General features: G+C 43.0%; 1 protein-coding gene across 2 annotated transcripts; it reads left to right on the plus strand.

The window, feature by feature from the left end:
* The first annotated feature begins 481 nt into the window (after positions 1-481).
* C10H15orf40 (chromosome 10 C15orf40 homolog) lies at positions 482-10,041 on the plus strand. 2 transcript variants are annotated; one of them, XM_030579131.1, is made up of 4 exons: positions 482-837; positions 1,371-1,451; positions 3,170-3,297; positions 8,593-10,041. In XM_030579131.1, the coding sequence occupies exons 1-4, from the start codon at positions 576-578 to the stop codon at positions 8,683-8,685; spliced, it is 564 nt and encodes a 187-aa protein (XP_030434991.1). In that variant the 5' UTR covers positions 482-575; the 3' UTR covers positions 8,686-10,041. The 2 variants fall into 2 exon arrangements, with proteins under 2 accessions (XP_030434991.1, XP_030434992.1); XM_030579132.1 differs by having other exon boundaries at positions 676-837; positions 1,325-1,451.
* The last annotated feature ends 3,671 nt before the right edge of the window (positions 10,042-13,712 follow it).

Here is a 13,712-nt window from a genome sequence, read left to right on the forward strand (position 1 = left end):
ATGCAGGGGTCAGGCCCTGGATCCATGTTATAGCAGGAGCAATCAGTTGGTCTGTGATACTGAAAAGCAGCCCAGACCGATGGACAGTTGCTTTCTTGGGGCGAAGACCTGGAGTGGTTCACTGGGGATTTCCCGCCAGGGCTGTCTGCCTGCTTGTTTATTCCTATTGCTGTTCAGGGTCACAGGCCTGTGTGTACGCTTTTAGACTAAACAGTTCAACACTACGGATCAATTGGGGGGTGGGGGGGGCGTATTTACCTTTCCATTCAGTCCAAAAAACCGCCGCAGTATTTTATTCCTGCGTCACGCTGCATAGAGCCCGCGCGTGCTGGCCCGAGCCGTACAGCTGGTGCTGGCCCTGCTACCCCGCTGTGCCGCGGAGCTGGCCCCCTCGCTGCAAGACGGGATGCGCGAAAGCCAGGGGCGGGCGGGTGCCGTAGCAGGGATGGGGCTGAGCACACACGTGCCGGCGAGGCCGGGGGGCGGGGTTTGCAGCCCACGCTAAGGTGGAGACCAGACCAAGCACGAGGACGCCCGGCTGGCGGCTCTGCCCCTCGCTCGCCGCCTGGATTAGAATGGAATCGAATGAATTAGCGCCTCTTCAAGCGGCGCGTGCGCAGCACTCTGCCTGGCGCCGGAACTGGGAAGCCGGGCGGTTTCCCTGCAGGCCCCGCGCGGCGGGGAGTGCTGGTTTTTCCGGAAGTGCGGGTCGGAGGCGCTCGCGGTTCGGTCTGGGTGATGCTGGTGGCCCTGGCCGGCGTCCGTCGGTGCAGCGGCTGGCGGCAGGGTCCCGTCCGTGCGGGCGTACGGAGCTGGAGCGGGGCCATGCCTCGGAGGGTCAGCGACCTGAGCCGGGCCGCTCGCTCTGCGGCGCACGTTGGGCGGCAGCGGGGAAGGGAGAGGGCTCCTCGCCCTGCCTCTGCCGGGGTGGCCCTGCGGCTCCTGGAAGGGCGGGGGCGCTGGTGACCCCCCCCCCGTAAGCCGGGTCAGCGGGCCCTGGCCTGGCCCCACTAAACTACCGCCGCGGTGTGGGCAGGAGAGAAACGGCCGTTCCCGTTCGCTCCGTCTGCTACCCCGGTGTTTGCCCGGCGGCTGCGTGGGGAGCCCCCTCTGCCCCCCCCCCACGGTGGTTGGGTCGGTCACGCAGCATCAGGAGGGGAAAACTGTTTCTAAAACCATTCTCGGAGGGGAAGGGAGACTCAGAAGCAAGAGTAGGGGCTGAAACTAGTTTTAGTCTTTGCCTTGGTTGGCTACATTTCACATTTGCATTGTCACTTTAACAGCTGCTGGGGGGGGGTTTGTTTGTTTTTTTCTGTTTGTTCAGGGAAAAGAAAAGTGTAAAGACTCAGTAAAACCTCCTGTTCCGTCAGGTCCGGTTGTAACTGACAAAAGTGGTTCCCTCACTATTGCTATTCATGCCAAACCTGGATCCAAACAAAATGCTATAACAGGTACATCCCAATGAAAAGTGTAACTATGAGGGAAATAGTTCATTTAATTAAACAAACAAAGCTATTTGAGAATGCAGGGTTTTTTCCTCTTATCTCTGCATCCATTTCTTTGCACAAGTTTATGGTTCTGCAGAGGTCCAAGTGATAGTGAAATGTGGCTTCACAACCTTCATTATATCAAAATGACCTGATGTTCCTTGTGCTCCATTTGACTAGGTGTAGTTGATTGCACTGGTAAATCTGGAAAGATGTGTTACAATAAATCCATCTTTCTGCAAGCAGGGGGAGTAATCCTGGGTAATCACTTGATTTTAGCTATATTCGAATATAACTGCTTATGTGAAATATTCCAATGCTGCAGTCTATCTTCAGATGAGTGCAAAGCAAAAGATTTATTATAGTGGACAGGATCCAGTGTTGTTGGGGTTTTTTAAAGCTAATCTGTGTAGCAAGTATGTTGATTGAATAGTGAGAAATAATTTATTTTACACATGTATGTATATATAATTTTGTTCCATCCTCTTATGAACAGTACAGGCATTTATGTAAAGACAAAGGAAAATTTCTCTTCTGTTCAGTAGGGGGAGCCTACTTACCATTTATGACGAAAAACTCAATCAAATCTGATCTTTGTAGTGAACCATCCTGTTATAAAACTAGAAGCTTTGTGATTCTTGTTATGAATGATATACACAAACATTATCTTTCTTTCCATCCACTGTAGATACTGGAAGAATCAGATATAAATAAAGTAGTAAAACTCAGCATGAGAGACTTGTGATAATCTGAATTGGAAGGTCCCCCAAGGTAGTCAAAACTTTAACTTCTATAGTGAAACAAGCAGGGAATTAAAAACAAACATATCCATCAGGCTTTCTTTAAAATAAGCAAAAGACAAACTTTTCCTTTGCAGATCACCTTTGATGCCTTATTTGTGCTTAGTTATTATGGTGATAAACAAAATTTAAATGCTCATAGACGGTATGTTTTTAAAATCTTCAAATGCTTTAAAGCAAGAAGCAACTAATACAAGTCTGGATGGTGCCGTCATTCATGTTTATATGCAAACAAGGAGTATTCATTATGTAGGTATGCTCACTACACTAATTAGCTGAGTCTTATCTGTAGGATAGTTCAGCACATATTTCATCTTAAAGGGACATTAGTGGGCATTGTTACAAAAGATGATAAAAACTGCAACCATAAAAATTACTGGGACATTAATCACAATTTCGAAATCAAATTATAGATTGACCTCATTTCTGGAAGCAGAGACAGTAGTAGAATTGGATGTGAAGGCCCCAGTATCTCACATTCGCACTTGGGAGAAAATTATGCAGAGTCTGCAGCCTGCCAAAGCCTCGCTGTATCCACCAAACTCATGGAACAGGATCCAGATAACTACAGAATGAAACTTGTTAATTCTTAAAAGCATCACATTCTAGAATCTAAGGCTCATTCTTCCCTATTTATAAGGACTGTCTATTAATGCATGCATCTGAGGATTTGACTAGCCTTGCTGGTAAAGTGGAAAAAAGAAGGGGTAGAATTAAGTGGATGTTCTTGATGCAGTAAAAGTCATAAGATCTATCATCAGCTGGACTGTTCCACGAGTTGTCTACTTGGTTCCAAATAAACCCATTCTTTAAAAATATGAAAGTAAAAAACTAGGCACCGTTAATGCTTTGAAAATAAAAATCCTAAAATATTTGTTATAGATGTGACAACTGAGGCAGTAGGTGTAGCTATTGCTGCACCTCCATCAGAAGGGGAGGCAAATGCAGAGCTGTGTCGTTACCTTTCTAAGGTTCTAGAAGTGAAGAAGAGCGAAGTTGTTTTAGATAAGGTACAATACTTTTTCATTTTCTGCTCTGCTACAGTTAGATTTCTGAAACTTATATTGTAATAGAGACCACTTTCCACATACAGCAGACCAAGTTTCTATTTTTCAAAATACTAGTGTGGAGATATATTAAGGTGTGTAACTCAGTTATGGAAAAATAACATATTTTAGTCTTTGTATTATTAACTCCAAAATAATCTCTTTCTCAGTGGCCCAAATCAAATGTGCTGCTACTTTTTTCTTGGTATTTTCTAAGTCACTGTTTGGTTCATGTCCTCATAGACTCATAGACTCTAGGACTGGAAGGGACCTCGAGAGGTCATCGAGTCCAGTCCCCTGCCCTCATGGCAGGACCAAATACTGTCTAGACCATCCCTAATAGACATTTATCTAACCTACTCTTAAATATCTCCAGAGATGGAGATTCCACAACCTCCCTAGGCAATTCATTCCAGTGTTTAACTACCCTGACAGTTAGGAACTTTTTCCTAATGTCCAACCTAAATCTCCCTTGCTGCAGTTTAAGCCCATTGCTTCTTGTTCTATCATTGGAGGCTAAGGTGAACAAGTTTTCTCCCTCCTCCTGATGACACCCTTTTAGATACCTGAAAACTGCTATCAGGTCCCCTCTCAGTCTTCTCTTTTCCAAACTAAACAAACCCAATTCCTTCAGCCTTCCTTCATAGGTCATGTTCTCAAGACCTTTAATCATTCTTGTTGCTCTTCTCTGGACCCTCTCCAATTTCTCCACATCTTTCTTGAAATGCGGTGCCCAGAACTGGACACAATACTCCAGTTGAGGCCTAACCAGCGCAGAGTAAAGCGGAAGAATGACTTCTCGTGTCTTGTTTACAACACACCTGTTAATGCATCCCAGAATCACGTTTGCTTTTTTTGCAACAGTATCACACTGTTGACTCATATTAAGCTTGTGGTCTACTATGACCCCTAGATCTCTTTCTGCCATACTCCTTCCTAGACAGTCTCTTCCCATTCTGTATGTGTGAAACTGATTGTTCCTTCCTAAGTGGAGCACTTTGCATTTATCTTTATTGAACTTCATCCTGTTTACCTCAGACCATTTCTCCAATTTGTCCAGATCATTTTGAATTTTGACCCTATCCTCCAAAGCAGTTGCAATCCCTCCCAGTTTGGTATCGTCCGCAAACTTAATAAGCGTACTTTCTATGCCAACATCTAAATCGTTGATGAAGATATTGAACAGAACCGGTCCCAAAACAGACCCCTGCGGGACCCCACTTGTTATACCCTTCCAGCAGGATTGGGAGCCATTAACAACTACTCTCTGAGTACGGTTATCCAGCCAGTTGTGCACCCACCTTATAGTAGCCCCATCTAAATTGTACTTTCCTAGTTTATCTATAAGAATATCATGCGAGACTGTATCAAATGCCTTACTAAAGTCTAGGTATATCACATCCACCGCTTCTCCCTTATCCACAAGGCTCGTTATCCTATCAAAGAACGCTATCAGATTAGTTTGACACGATTTGTTCTTTACAAATCCATGCTGGCTATTCCCTATCACCTTACCACCTTCCAGGTGTCTGCAGATGATTTCTTTGATTACCTGCTCCATTATCTTCCCTGGCACAGAAGTTAAACTAACTGGTCTGTAGTTTCCTGGGTTGTTTTTATTTCCCTTTTTATAGATGGGCACTATATTTGCCCCCTTCCAGTCTTCTGGAATCTCCCCCGTCTCCCATGATTTCCCAAAGATAATAGCTAGAGGCTCAGATACCTCTTCTATTAACTCCTTGAGTATTCTAGGATGTATTTCATCAGGCCCTGGTGACTTGCAGGCATCTAACTTTTCTAAGTGATTTTTTACTTGCTCTTTTCTTATTTTCTCTTCTAAACCTACCCTCTTCCCGTAAGCATTCACTATACTAGACATTCCTTCAGACTTCTCAGTGAAGACAGAAACAAAGAAGTCATTAAGCATCTCTGCCATTTCCAAGTCTCCCGTTACTGTTTCCCCCTCCTCACTGAGCAGTGGGCCTACCCTGTCCTTAGTTTTCCTCTTGGTTCTAATGTATTGATAAAAAGTCTTCTTGTTTCCCTTTATTCCCATAGCTAGTTTGAGTTCATTTTGTGCCTTTGCTTTTCTAATCTTGCCTCTGCATTCCTGTGTTATTTGCCTATATTCATCCTTCGTGATCTGACCTAGTTTCCATTTTTTATATGACGCCTTTTTATTTTGTAGGTCACGCAAGATCTCAAGGGTAAGCCAAGGTGGTCTTTTGCCACATTTTCTATCTTTCCTAACCATCGGAATAACTTGCTTTTGGGCCCTTAATAGCGTCCCTTTGAAAAACTGCCAACTTTCCTCAGTTGTTTTTCCTCTCAGTCTTAATTCCCATGGGACCTTACCTATCAGCTCTCTGAGCTTACCAAAATCCGCCTTCCTGAAATCCATTGTCTCTATTCTGCTGTACGCCCTTCTACCCTTCCTTAGAATTGCAAATTCTATGATTTCATGATCACTTTCACCCAAGCTTCCTTCTACTTTCAAATTCTCAACAAGTTCCTCCCTATTTGTTAAAATCAAGTCTAGAACAGCTTCCCCGTGACCTTTAAAGCATTCTTCATACTGAGTCTCATTTTCTAAGAAGTTAGAATACCTTGCACAAAACACCTTTGCAAGTGACTTTGTTCTTATTTTAGAAATTTTTATATTTGAGTAAAAGATCTTTGCTGGGTCACTCGAATACACAATGATGAGCATATCAATTCCTAGATAGTTTGCTTCTGTTGCGAAAACAGTAGTAACATCAGAACTCCTGCAATGACTACTCCACGTGATTAAACAGGTGGAAAAGGCATTTATTTCTTCTAGTGTAGTTTTTGTTTAAAGTCAGTTTTCTCCAGTATCTCTTTTTTACAATTAAGATCAGATTTGGACAATGACAACTTCTGTGAATTACATGTTTATGTAGATGTTTGTGATTGAAAAGATTAAATTAATTATCCTTTTAAAAAACAATTATTAAATCTTAACCCATTGAAGCCAATAGAACTTCAGTATACAAACTAAGAGAACAGCAAATAGCAGAAGTGGGGCTAACTTCTGTTACAGTCACACTGGGAAGTCAGCATTCTACAACCCAACTGTTTGTTTAGAGTGGCAGCAACAGCAGAAGGGACATTGAGAGGAAATAGAACAGTCTGTGTCCTGTTTTGGGAAGGCTAGTAGTTAGTATTTGGCTTATGTTACTATAATTTTCATATATGTATGACATATATGAAAAGTGGATGAAGTCTGAGCCATCTACTAAATGTATTCGTTTATAGGGCCAGGAAGATAAGAAGAGGGCCTGGGATGGATGCTTTTTTATGTTGTATATAAATCTAAATACATACATTTTAAAAAACAGCTGTTAGAGGCTACATTGTCTAATGGACTGAGCACTACTTGGCTCGTAGACAGGAACTCAGAGATTTATATCTTGGCTTTGCTGCAGACTGGACAATGTACTTAACTTTTATTTCAGTTTATCCCATCTCTAAAACGAGGGTAACGCCTACTTACCTCACAGTCATGTTGAGGATTAATTAGATTGCACTTGAAAAGCACTATATAATTGCTAAGCAGCATCAGGCATAATGAGGAGCAGCACTGTTCAACCTTTTCTAGTCAGCTCTGGTAATTCTAGTCTGACCTGCAGCACCCAGGCTATTTTATATTAGGACTTGTCAGCCACAGACCTTCAGTCATTCTGAACTGTGCCTAAATTGTGAAGTGGATCTGTTTTGTGACTCCAGCCAGATTTTCAGCCTAGGGGTACAAGGCTAATACCATATGTTAACTGCTGCCTAGCATTCTCACTTGCCTCCCAGCTGCTATATAATCAATTCTCAGCTGGGAAAGGAGATCCAACCTAAAATTGAAAATGAACTACATTTGTTGGACTTATTTATCTTGCCTTACAGAATTTTAGTCCTGTAGTACAATGCAACGTGACTAAGCCACAACTTGAGAAACTGAAAGCAGTTTCGTAACGGTGATTATCTTCTAATAAAGATGGAGAAATTGTACTAAGTAGGTTTTGGGATACTGTGGGGCAGCCTCTTAAGATGAAAAGCTGCTAATTTGTGCTTTCAATTGAACTTTTATGTATGTACTCTAAATGTAATTCTAGATTTGAGATCTAAATTCAATCTAGAAATGTAGCTACTGGATTTTTACAGGAGAGGAAACATTTTGTTAGATCATCCTTATAAGAAGTAAACACCAGTTTGCCAGACTATTGTTTAAAGAATGCCTTGATTTTAATAAAGTATAGCTAGTAACATCTGTACGTGACATCTGTATAGTCCCACTTGCAGGATGCATTGCTGATCTTGGAGAGCATCCTGCTGCTCACTCCCCCTCCCAGCTCATGGAAAGAGCAGCAGCTCAGGGCATGCTCTAAAACCTGTCTGCCTACTTTGAAATATGTAGCAGATCCAGTGACTCTGCTCCCTCCCACCCCAGTGATGATATTGGGTCCCTGGCCCCACTCGCCCACTTATCCAGGGAGAAATTATTTTCTTCCTGGGTAAGCACATGAGTGGGTTTTTAAGGCCTGTCTTAAGGCTCACTCTGCAATGGCCAAGCTGGCATCCCTGGCCTGCTTCTGGAACATTAGAGAAATCTTAGACATTGCAGGGCTGCTATCTGCAGCTCATTCACACATTTACTCAGAGTCCTCTTCTCATCTAGATTCAAGGTTTGTCTCAGAAGAGAAGAGTAATTCTGCAGTTCTTGCTTAATTGCACACCCTAGTCTGCCTTTTCAGGAGCTCTACCTCTTGTTAGACTTGCACAAGTCAGACAACAGCATCTCAAAGAAGAAAAATATTACTTAGCAGTAAATCTGGAACTTTGAGGGTGATGTCTATGTTTTTATACTAGCTGCCCATCGTCCTCTGTGGTATGGTGGAAGCAATTGTGGCTGCTTCAGCTCCAAGGCCCTCTTATAAGCTCAACTTAGAATGTGTGGTGCCACAACAGGGTGCTCACAGAATCCCTATGCACAGTACTTTCCATACGGTCTCTGAAGCACCATGGCTCTGAAGCACCGGTCTCTGAAGCACCATAGTCCCAAATTTGACTATGCAGAGGAAATAACTCTGGTTAGTTACGGGTGACTAACCTTTTTTCACTGCTGTCGGTTGTGTGTAACCTTAGTACTATTTACAAAGTACCCACTCTATTGGCACCATGATTAGTTTTTAAAATGTGTACTTCTAAATAACAAAATAATTTTCTGAATTCTTTTTTGTGTTGAAACAGGGTGGTAAATCTCGTGAGAAAGTGGTGAAGATTTTGGTGTCAATGACTCCAGATGAGGTTTTAGAGAAACTGAAAAAAGAAGCTACCAGTTGAGACCAAACAAAACAGGAAATGGAACAATATGTCTTGAAAATCTTTCATTGAATGTAAAGAGGAGGAGGGACATTCTTCAACGACAGCACACAAATGCAGGCTGTGGGTCACTTACGAGAAACAAAGATTCTTCTGTGTAAATGTGTAGGTAAATCTAAGTACATTGTAAAGTACAAATCTCTTCTGTATTCTTCCATACGCTAAACTTTGGTTTAAATAATCCCACAGAACTAAGGCTCAACCTAGAAGTGGAAGCAGATTTATCGCTGGATAGGAAAGCTAAAACCCTGACATTTAGCTGAATCTATATCATGAATTCAGCATGACTGGGCTCCTTTTCTATAGTTATCTTCAAAATAGTCTCCTAAGCGTAAACCCAGTCCTGATGAGTATTTGGGCAATGTTTCTGAATGCAGGCATAATTATTTTTGGTTCACAAAGTAAAAGGCTTGGAGTGACAGGCTTATGATAAAGCACTGGCACAATGTCAAGAGAAATGTGGTGCAGAAGGAAAAATCAATTTAGAAGTGAGAGCCTAAAAGAGCAATCAGTGTAATATACAGTGACATGCGTAGGGTCCAATTCTACTCTTGTCTACACCACTGTAAATCCAGAGTAATGCTTTTGAAGCCCGGGGCATTGCCCTGGATTTACATAGGAGCAGAACTTTTCCCTTAAGCAGTCAAAAGAACTGAGTCTGCAATATGAGAAATTGATACAGTACTTAAGCAGCAAGTACACAAAAGCTTGCTTCGCTTCACTAGGAAGCCTATTATCAAAGAGTTGCCTAATAAAGGTAGTGCTTCTAATAGAGTGGTCAAAAGTATCTTCACCAGTTTGTTCTGTTTAATAAAAACACAGCATTACGTTTCATCAACAGTTCTTGTATTTTCAGTGAGAACGGATTATTTATAGCTGTGACTTGACTAGTAAAACAAAATTAATTTTGTTTTTAGACAGTCTGAGCAGCAATTTTGTTTGTTCTTGGTGACATTCTGTTGATCTAAATAAATGAGTTGTGTTCAAGAATCAGTTTCCAGCCCACAGAAAAGTGAGCAAAGTGAAGTAATACATGAAGTGGTGTTAAGAGTGCAAAGATTGTACGTGAGATGAAATGGGAAAAGTAGATGTATTTGTCTTAATCGCTCTTGACGAAGTACTGGAATGTACGCTTGTGTTCCCCACTAATATATGTGATGTCACTATGTTTGGCTGCTTCAGCTAGCCTCTTAGATTGCAGCTGTTAGGGGTTAGATTGTGTTACTTTCTACATTGTTTCTATCCAACAGTTGTAATGTGTAAATGTGATTTTATTATTTTAATGCCTAAGAGTCAATAAACAAGTCTAAAACCCCACTAAGCTGCTGCATCTTCCACTGGGAAAAATCCATATGTTAAAATAAGTAGCAGAAATGTATCAAAAATGGTTTTCACCAGCTGTGCATAATGCAACAATATGCATATCTCAAGTTTCACTTTTCCATGGTCAAACACTGCTTTTCACCTTAAGTCTCCCCCATCCCTTCCATTTTCAGCAATGCACAAAGATGTTGCTAATAGTTCTGTCAGGATGTTTCTCTCTACTATCTATGTGCTAATAAAGTTCATTGCTAGAGGAATAAAGGCTGTAAATATTTGCTGCTTAGGTCATGTTTTGCTTCCTCAGGCTGATACACACAAAGCAGCATATGGGCATCTCCTCGTTTCCCACTTTACAGTCCTGACACACTGACATTTTGGCTATCAATTGCTTTCCTCCTAGCCCAGTTGGCATCCTACTCCTTAGCTTTATGTTGATGTTTCTCACTGCTCCAACTGGTTTGCCCAGCAGAGGGCTTCACCCTCTTGATCAAGGGGAAACTAACAACATGCATGTTTGCTTTCATTTGTAGTCCTTAGTGCTACATGCTTGTGTTCTGGGTGGAGTATTCATTTGGGTGCTCAGCATTTGCTGAGGGTGAAGTGGAAGTGCCCTAACCAGAAAGAAATTAAGAGGTTTCCTCTGCATAACTCTCAACTACTTATCTTGCTAAATATATTATGTCTGAGTTTCTCACAAGGGGAAGAAACACAAAGAATGCTCCAGTAGTGACTTACAGCTTGAATATATGAGTTTCTTCAGTATGGGCATCTACACACTGTTTTATAAAGAGTGACCAAAATCCCCCAGCAGCACCTATATACCATTATTTCAAACTCCTTGTTTAACATGTAACATTTTTCCACCACTTTTATGACCCCAAAATTGTATCTAGTCTTGGAAGGAGACCAAATCAATTAATCATAGAAGATTAGGGTTGGAAGGGCTCTCAGAAGGTCATCTAGTCCAACACCCTGCTCAATGTAGGACCAATCCCCAGATGGATTTTTACCCCAGTTCCCTAAATGGCCTCCTCAAGGCTTGAGCTCACAACCCTGGGTTTAGCAGGCCAATGCTCAAACAACTGAGGTATCCCTGTCCCCCTCCCAGAGAGCTCCCCCTGCAGGGTTAACCAACACAAGCCTGCACCCCTCTTTTTTCTGGAAGTGATATAGTCTGTCCAAGAGCTTCAGCAGCTTCTGCTGAGGAGAATGAATGTTTCCTGAACTCAAGTTGGCATTGTGGATTGCTTCTTTCCAATCAGTCAGGCTCTATCTTCTGTGACTTGAATACAGCAAAGCTGCTTTAGGTACCACACTCAGTTTATGTAACGTGGGCTTGACACATGCTATCATGTTGATCACTGATGTCTGTCAGATTTGCACTATCCAGAAGGGAAGATTATTATTAGTCCTTGGGAAATGAGCATTCTGCCCTGCTCTCTGTTCCATTTTCCCCTTTCCTTATGTATCTCCTTGTTCTCACCTATCAAGCTCTCAGCCCCCCACACTGTCCCTTTTAAGTCAGTGGTAGCGCTCCCAGTGATGACATGCACCACTGACAAGAGGGTAGCATGGACACGAAGCACTGCGGTGATTGTAAGTTGGCCTAACATATGTCAGCTTATGTTCCTAGTGTAGACATGCCTGGTGTGATGTATATGTTCTCCTTTGTATGATACAATAACCAGATTTCCTAACCCATTTTTTCAAAAGCTCTAGTGTGTATTTGTACCACTGTACACTGTTTTTGTACCACTGTATTAGACTCAGTTTAATTAGTTCAGTCCGGTCACTATGATATCTACAGTGCAGTGGTTCCCAAACGGGGGTTCATGAACCCCTGGGGGTTTGCAGAATGTTACACAGGGTTCTTGGGGAAAAAAATTCTGTAATGGCAGGACAGAGCTGTCCCTAGGGACCCTGGGCAGCCCGGAGCCCCTGGATTTCCAAGAGCTAAGCAGACCAAAGCAAGCATATCTATCTCAGTGAGGAGATTTAAACTTCAAGACTCCTTATAAGAAATGGAAAGGGAAGTGGACATTTTTTGCTTTTTTTAAATTAAATAGGCAGCTAGTAGTGTTTTTAAAATTATGAAGAACAAGTTTAAGCTTTGTTGTAACCTGCGCTGTTTGCCTGGACTGCTCAAGACCTGAATGCTTGTGTAGGAGGAACTCTTTAAGTTGGCTTCTTAAATACCTTCGTGCTGTTTCACATCTGAAAACCCAAAATCGATTTCTTAAAATCGATTTTATGATAGTGTGGACGGCCATCGAAGTTAATGGCCTCCGGGACGTATCCCACAGTGCTCTAGTGGCCGCTCTACACAGGTAAAGGTACTCTACTGCTGGCCAGGTAAACAGGAAAAGCCCCGGGAACTTTGAAATTCCATTTCCTGCTTGCACAGCGTGGAGCTCTCAGCAGCAGAGAGAAGAATGCAGTCTCCTGAAAATAGGAAAAGAGCTCCAGCATGGAGCACACAGGAGTTACAGGATCTGATAGCTGTATGGGGCGAAGAGTCGGTGCTTTCAGAACTGCGCTCGAGCAGACGAAATGAGAAAACCTTTGAAAAAATTTCTAATGCCATGCGGGAGAGGGGACATACCAGGGACTCGTTACAGTGCGGAGTGAAAGTGAAAGAGCTCAGACAGGCGTATCAGAAGACCAAAGCAGCAAAGGGCAGGTCAGGCTCTGCCCCCAAAACATGCCGGTTCTACGACGAGCTTAACGCAATATTGGGGAACAGCGCAACGACGAACCCCCCTTGTCTGTGGATTCAGAGGTGGGCGTCGTGATTCCTGCCACTACGGAAGATTTATTTGATGGCGATGATCAGTATGATGAGGACCAAGAGGAGGAGGCTCCAGCAGAGAGCACAGAGCATTTTATCCCCCCAAACAGCCAGGATCTTTTCCTCACCCTTACTGAGGTTCCCTGCCAGCCATCTCAAGGCAGTACTCCAGAAAATGAAGCTGAGGGACCGTCCTCTGGTGAGTGTAATTTTTTTTAATAAAAGTTTCGGTTTAATGTAAGCCTTTTTTACTGGGTGCTTCAAATCACTACCTGTACTTAGAGTCACTGACCAAGTAGATTAAAAACCTTTTCTAAAACAGTGACCCATGAGGTGGTTTTTGGAAAAGTCTCCATTGTAACAGGGCGGATTCATCCTGCTTGTTCGGGGAACGGAGAGCAAACCGGGAAAGGAGACCAGCTTCGCCGCGGTTTGCTCTCGCGTTCCTCGAACCACCCAGCAAACCGCAGGGAAGGAGACCTGCTTGCTCGGGGAACGCGAGAGCAAACCAGGAAAGGAGACCAGCTTCGCCGCGGTTTGCTCTCGCGTTCCCCGAACCACCCAGCAAACCGCAGGGAAGGAGACCTGCTTGCTCGGGGAACGCGAGATCAAACCGGGAAAGGAGACCAGCTTGATTACCAGTACAATCTACTACAGGGATTACTAGCCATTATTAACTTACCATTTTCTTGGGACACGGTCTGTGTGCTCCCCTGACCTGCATCTGAGCAGAAATCTTTGTCCTCAGCCACAAGCAATAAGTATTAAAGGAATCCTAAGGCGACCTTGTGGTAAAGTAACATGTTCAAGGTTCGATAACAGGCACAGGTCAGTGAGGAGAAAGACTGTATGCATTGCTGTGTGAAATGTGTCTCTT

Source organism: Gopherus evgoodei, chromosome 10 (genome assembly GCF_007399415.2).
Source record: "Gopherus evgoodei ecotype Sinaloan lineage chromosome 10, rGopEvg1_v1.p, whole genome shotgun sequence".
Lineage (NCBI taxonomy): Eukaryota > Metazoa > Chordata > Testudines > Testudinidae > Gopherus > Gopherus evgoodei.